At 34.1% G+C, this 7,564-nt stretch overlaps 1 protein-coding gene and 1 non-coding gene across 2 annotated transcripts; both read right to left on the reverse strand.

The window, feature by feature from the left end:
- Positions 1–1,012: 1,012 nt before the first annotated feature.
- TRNAY-GUA (transfer RNA tyrosine (anticodon GUA)) lies at positions 1,013–1,104 on the reverse strand. Its single transcript is given in 2 exon segments — positions 1,013–1,048; positions 1,068–1,104. It is a non-coding gene; the product is annotated as a tRNA-Tyr (tRNA).
- Positions 1,105–2,820: 1,716 nt separating this feature from the next.
- LOC143191704 (tubulin polyglutamylase TTLL13) lies at positions 2,821–5,027 on the reverse strand. Its single transcript, XM_076397066.1, has one exon. It carries the CDS (start codon positions 4,952–4,954, stop codon positions 2,849–2,851), a length of 2,106 nt encoding a protein of 701 aa, XP_076253181.1. The 5' UTR covers positions 4,955–5,027; the 3' UTR covers positions 2,821–2,848.
- Positions 5,028–7,564: the final 2,537 nt, after the last annotated feature.

The raw sequence follows: 7,564 nt of genomic DNA on the forward strand, positions 1-7,564 counted from the left end.
TATCTATGTTTATTAGGTGAACTAAAAATGGCCAAGTCTGAGTCGATTGGCTATAATGGCCTGAGACCTGATAATTAATGAATACGTAATGAATACGTTTCATAAAGAAATCTGACTTAATCTGAAAGAGTTTGTTGTCAGTACAGTTAATACACTTTTTAATAGTGGGTGTGACATCTGCTTGATGGATCTATTGCGACAGTTGCGTCTTAGGCAAAAATAGAGAGATGTTGATTTAGATCGCGGGAGTTAAGGATCAGATAGAAAATCGAGAGAGGTCAGTCTGTAGTTCTCAAGTCTGTCACCTTATTTGAGAAAATGAACTGAACAACAATTTAATATGTCATCTGCGAAAAGTTTATAGCGTAATCCAGTACCTGTAAATTTAAATTGGGAGTCTATGGTGCTGGTGAATAGGGTAGGACCAAGCACAGAAAGCTGAGGAACTCCGCTTTCGAAAGTTAGGGAATGTTCTGTTGTCGAGGAAATATAACTGTGGCCTTATTACGTCACCTATAGGAGGAATAAAGAAATATAAGTAAAATATATATTCTTTTTACTAATTTTAAAAGTGAACAATCTATAAAGTAATACAAAAAATATTGTGACGCGTTTGGTGGTATTTAAACAACAGCTAATTAATTGTTAAGAACTACAATTATTCAAAAATGCTAAAAAAGTGGCTTTCAAAGTATAGTTATCAAAGAACATTTTCATCGCTGAATCTATTTGATGTCGAAAAGTTAGACGATTTTCTAGTATTCTTCTAATAATTAATGAAGGTATGGTTTGGATTGTTTCTTGTTGGATTTTACACAAAAACAGATCTTAAGGATAAGGAATCATCCGCTCGCTTTGTACATTGTAATAACAATGTTTTTGAACTGTTATCATAATATTTATTTTTATCAATAATTTTGACTCGAAGATGGTCATATTTTAAACAATAAAAATTTAATTCAGAAGTTATTAATTTTAAGTATATTATCAATATTTATATTTAAAAAAAATTTCCTTCGAGCCGGATTTGAACCAGCGACCTATGGATATCAACGCAATCTAAACCACTACAGTCCACCGCTCTACCAACTGAGCTATCGAAGGCTATGAACGTCTTTTTATTAATACTTTATACTACATAGATATTTTATAAATTTGGATTTATAATAATATAAATTAGTAAAAATTGAAATTATGTACATTATATAAAGATGTAGCATAATATTTTACTATTTCTATTAAATGTTTTTGAATATGAAGTGTCTTATTTTATACAATATAAATTAAATAATATTCCAATTAGGTCGGATAAATAATTAAAATTAATCTAAAATAGCTTGAATAAGTCAATTTAATAAATTTTACTTTCACTTCTTTTACTTTTAATGCTGATTATATAAAAATAAAGTATTCTAAAATATGTGCATCTTATAACACTTTTTTAACTTTTAAATTAATATGTATTTGTATTATTGTCTATTTTAATATATTGATGATAATATATTATATTATCAATATGTTTAAACACAATAGATATAATAAAAAGCATCATTAATATAAAAATCTAGTGCCTAGCAGTTACATTTTTGTGTTTTTTGTTATACTCTATGTGTTTATAATATAATAGAGTATGTTTTTATCAACTAGGGTTTATCTGGACTGGACCTTAACGCTTAATGACCTGCTTAACGTGGGCTCCAACCCACGGTTCTCTTGGCACGACTGGCGAGTAGCTTACTTAGAGATCATCCCAGAAGACATCCGGTCTTACCCAGTCTGGTTACTCTCGTTATTTGGATCGTTTTCCTGGTTGCAAAATTCTACAGGAATCTTGATTCTTGGACAATCATCACTATAAACAGTCACATACATAAATTTTCGACCGTGTTCTAGCAGGATTTAAACCCGCGACTATCACAACATCACAGCAGCAACCAACTTTTTGCTTTTTTTAATTAGAATATTTAGATGCACTCTGGTTTATATGGTTATAGCCAGCTAAAAGCAATTGCTTCATGAACAAACAGGAGTAAATTACTTATTTGTCAACATATTCATCACCATCAATCATAGAATCATGTAAACCAGATATTCACTCCAAAGAAAGAAATAATTTTGTATAGTCTTCTGAGCATTCTCAAATAAAATTCTCATCGCTATGGCACTAATAAGTTGAGATCCCTTTTTGCAGAAGTTCCTTCCAGATCTGTTAAACATCGTCCTCTCAAAACATTCGTTCAGGACTGCTAAGAAGTTCTCCCATTATTAAAACTAGCGGCAGAAAAATAGCCTTCTTTTGCAGCAATCAATCCGTTAAGGAAATGTTTAACCACTTACAGGCATAAAAGACTTTCCACCCTTTATAGCTTTTTGCCAAAAATTTTATAAAAGTGTTTTCTATAATTAAAATTTTTCAATTTTTATAGTGCGCACCTGCACTTTCACCCCATTTACTCAAAATCCTAAATGACTAAATGTGTGCTATAAAATAAATTAATTGGCATTTTATTTTAACGTTATATATGTAGATTTGCAGTGATAATTAGCTTCTTTAAGACTATGCATTTCATACGTTAATTAACAACATTAAAAATGGTAAAGTTGTTATGTTGTATGTCCAATGAAGGCATAACAAATTGTTATTGTAAAGTGTGCCCTTATGGAGTGGAATATTAAAGGCCGCACTGATCCACATAAATTAATAATATGAGCAAAAATATGATGTTTGGAGTTGAAGATAAGCTTATTTATATTAATTAATTAATTTGAGGTATAATACGAAGAGATGCAAAAAATATTTTGATATTTAATATATGAATTTTATTGAAAAATGCTTGAATACACGTCATTATAACTTGAACGAAGATCCATATTTTGAATACCTTAGGTTTCCTCTGGCATCAACTTCCGTGTAGATGGCATGTAAATTCTGAGGCTTGTTCAATAACGCCCATTCTTTTATTATCTCCTTCTTCACCGGTGAAATGACAGATTCGCTAACAATCTCCGTGGTATGTTTTTTCTCCGTTACCACCTCTCCAGCACCACGATTACTCAATTCCCTAATTCCTTCCAACATATCAGAAATAGCGGGAGCCCCTTCATTATGTTTGTTGATCAGTTGACTGGCATTGCGCAGTTTCTCGAAGATGGCATATTTTCGATCATCTTGCGGTCTCAGCACGCGATTCTTTTTCATCGAGAAATATATTACCTCCAGTATACCGTGACTCCTCAACAAATAATCTCTTTGGGCCATTGCCTTTAGGCGTTCTTTTTCCTCCGACTCGATTATCTGCTGGGGTTCGAACGAATTACGACAATTGGTGGGTTTTGGATTCAAATACGTGGTGGTATTTGGCGAGACTTTTCTGTTCCTAGATACCGATCGGCTTGTGGATTGGGAGCGTGCATAAGATTCGGATTTTGCTAGAGGAGAAACTCGTTTCGCAGCTTCTAGTTTGGCCCTGAGTTGCATCTCGTCTCGTAGAGCATTCTGAGCCGCTTCTCTAGCCCTGCTAGCGGCTGTGTCACAATAAAGAGTATTCTGACCTTGATCAAAGTATTTCCCATAGAGCTGGTCAGAATTGGACGATGGATACACCAAACGAAAATTACCTTTATTGGCGACTTCGTTTTTAAAATATTCCGTGAAACACTTCATATCGCCTATAGTTTGATAGTCTTTATGTCCGCGAAGAAGGCGTTCTCGAATTCTTTTTCGATCCTCCCTCATTATTCTCCGTTTGTTACATTTTTCCAAGTTCATCATGGAAAACATATCGCTCAATAAATTTTCTTTTATTTCGGAATCCAATGCTGTGTCAGTATGGAAACTCGGTGAATGGTTTACTTCCAGAACAAGCGGGTTCATCCGTTTATCCAGCATTATGTCGATACCTAACAGTTCACAACAAGCTGGGAATACATCATGGTTAGGAAAACAAGCGGCGTAACTATGCTTTAGGACTGGGTAAGCGCTTAAAATCGTTTTGATAATGACATCATCGATACGATACCAGAGGGCCTCCATGTCGCACTTTATGCTCCTCATATAGTTATTGAACCAGGACAACCTCCTCTTACTGCCAGTGCCGTCAAGATCCTGATTATATGTTCTGCTGTGTTTATTCACGGCATAGTTGGTTAGGTGCATGAAAACATTTGAGATGTTAACGCCATTTGGTTCCTTATACTGGCTAGTCGCAAATCTTACCAAACCCTCCTGATAAATGTAAATCCGAAGAGGATCGCAACTGGTAATTAAAGTGTAGACCCTTAAGTCGAACTTGTAGCCATCAATCAAAAAGGGTTTCGATATATATACCTGACAGATACCTCTATCACAAGGTCTCACTTCCTTCAGAGATTTGGTCAAGATAATACCCCTTCCTTGACTACCTGCGTCCGGTTTCAGAATGAACGTTTTGTTCTTGCGCAGTTTGGCATAGGTCATCGCTTCACCTAAATCAGCCGGGAAACACCAGGTCTTGGGGAAAAAGTTATAATCCCTCGGGAAAAGACGCTGCATTCGATTCAAATTTCGAGCCAGAAGATCTTTTCGACAAATTTCCAACATGCCTGGGAAATGATTGATTTTCTGAAACCTTTTCATGTCCTTGCATCTTTCCACTGTTATCGACAAGTCCGTCCAGTATAGATTCCAGTTTTCACCTTCTCCAACTTCCTTGTAACCATATTTTTGTGCTACCTTTCGTATCACATCGTATCTACAATGAAGCAGACAGACCGACACCACTTTCTTACGTTTCTTCGAAGTTTCCGCTGAATTAGTTGTTTTCACGTCCGAGGTGGTAGGCAACTTGCTTACGATTATCTTGGGTAGTCCCTTTTTGTTACTTTCTAGATCCGAAGACCAGTTAGAACTGTCTGAATGTTCATTTATTGGTATGCTTGTTGTGGAATCGGTAGCCATAAGATTATTTGTCGCCATAATAAATTGAAGTACACATATCCTAATTTCTTGATGACAGCGTCATTTTGTTAACTAGAAAAATGTCTGTATTTCGGAAAATTGTGACTTTCCGTGTCATTAAGACATTTATACCAACTTAATTCACATTAAATTGATTTATTGTCATTACAATTCATATTGTTTTTAATAAATAGATATTTCTGCAGGTACAGATTTTACTATATAGACACAAATGGATATATCATCTTTATGTTATAGTTTAAGTTTTCAGCCGACAACTAACACTATATCAAAACATTTTCAGACAGAAATAGCTTTCAAAAAATATTTAACTAAATAACAAGGTAAAAATTATCATTAAACTAACTAACAAACTTTTGTTTTCAGGAAAGTTTGAAGAAGAAAGTAGCATCTACTGCTGAACTGAGATATTGCTTCTTTAAGATGGTGTGTGAAGAAAAAAGTAAGTGTAAGTGCTTGAGATCTTTCAAGGCAAACTCTTCATATTTCTTTACGAGATTGCACTGCATGTGTAATTACAGTGCACATTTGAATAATAAACTCAGAGACGGAGATTACGTTGGTTTGAATATGTTTGTCGAATGAAATATCAACGAATTTTCACAGATTTTTTTAGTGAAAACAGCATTGTATTGGTTGAGAAGTAGGCACTCTTCCAAGCGTCGTCTATGGAGTGATGATGATGATAATGCGATTAATATGGCACTGAATGATGTTATTGTTTAAAAATTGATAAATGTAACGTTATATTTTTTTCAATTAATTGGATACCCTTCACTCACTTAATGAAGCTGGATGAGATAGCGATAGATTTTGTCGGAAGATATATAAGTTTGCACATATTAAAATCATTTTAAAAATTAAGTTACTGAAAAGTACAGGAGTTTGACGTAATTATGATGTGGCATGGCATATATACATCAATTATTAATTAATCCAGAACGATAATCTCCGTAGCAAGATAGAACTTGTTAAGATTCTTTTATGATTTTAATACTCTTTTTGTAGTACTAAGAGATTCAAAATGGTTAACAAGAGTTATTTGAATATAGTATTTATATCTTATTATTAGAGAGATTTTTGAAATGTTTTATTGTTTTTTTAGTTACTTTGAATACAAAATACAATAATTATTAAAATATTTACATTTCACATCCCAGAATATTAATTAAAACATTTAGTTATTTACGTTTTACATTAGCTGTGCTTAATACAATTTCTAATTGTATAATAATATTTGAAGAACAAATTTGTTCAATTTTGTAATTTTTGATATCGATAATTGAGTATAAATTTTCAAAAAAAAAGCTTTATGTTTTATCCGAAATATAGTTAAAACCTTACCACTACGTTTTCTAATCTTTCTGATAGTATATGGTTATGACATCAAGAAAACGTTTTAACTCTTGATATTCACAAATTCCTCCAAGTTTCAGTATTTTCATATAATATGAAATGCTAGTTAGATCGGTCACGCGCTATCACTCGAAATAACAGGTCAATTGAAAAGTCCCCGCACTGACACATAGATGGCGCTACTAGAATCAAATCCATATGTTTTTTAGTTAGCCCTAAGCCTCAAAAGATGCGTGTATAAATTTGACAGCTGTCGGATCATTAGTTTGTGAATTTTGAGTGAAGCAACTTTTGTTATTGTGAAAGAAATGGATAAAACAGAATTTCACGTGTTTATAAAATATTGCTTTTTGAAGGGAAAAAATACAGTTGAAGCAAAAACTTAGAAAATAAACCGTCAATGATTGATAAGCTAAGCTTAGACGTGGTGAAATGAGCACCGAAGACGGTGAACGCAGTGGACGCCCGAAAGAGGTTGTTACCGACGAAAACAATTAAAAAATCCACAAAATAATTTTGAATGACTGTAAATTAAAACTGAATAAAACAGCAGACAAGTGAACGTGTACACTATATCATTCACGAATATTTGGGTATGAGAAAGCTCTGTGCAAAGTGGGTGCCGCGCAAGCTCACTTTTGACCCAAAACAACGACGAGTTGATGATTCGAAGCAGTATTTGAAGATGATCAAGCGTAATAAACCCTAGTTTTTGCGTCGATATGTGACAATGGATGAATCGACAGTCATCCGATCGGACTTCACAGATGAACCTACTCGAAAGCGTGGGAAAAGGTAACAGTCGGCTGGCAAGGTTTTGGCGTCTGTATTCTGGGATGAGCATGGAATCATTCTCATTGACTACCATGGATAAGGAAGGACCATTAACAACGACTATTGTATAGCGTTATTAGATCGTTTGAACGACGAAATCGCCGAAAAATGCCGCATTTGAAGAAAAAGAAAGTACTGCTTCACCACGACAATACACCGTGTCAAAAATCCATGAATTGGGCTTCGAATTGCTTCCACTCCATTTCCATCCATCTCCAGACCTGCCCCCAGCGACTATTTACTGTTCTAGATCTCAAAAAATAATAGCTCGGAAGAAATTTTCGTCGAATAAAGAGATGATAGACGAAATTGAGGCTTATTTTGAAGCATCATGTTTCGACCATGATTCATCGTGTCTTCTGATCATTCACCAATAATAGTAACAATTTCTTCAAAAATTACCATCAAAGATAAACC

Source organism: Rhynchophorus ferrugineus, unplaced genomic scaffold, assembly GCF_030347505.1.
Source record: "Rhynchophorus ferrugineus isolate W39M unplaced genomic scaffold, kcgeb_rfMv2 rfM2, whole genome shotgun sequence".
Lineage (NCBI taxonomy): Eukaryota > Metazoa > Arthropoda > Insecta > Coleoptera > Curculionidae > Rhynchophorus > Rhynchophorus ferrugineus.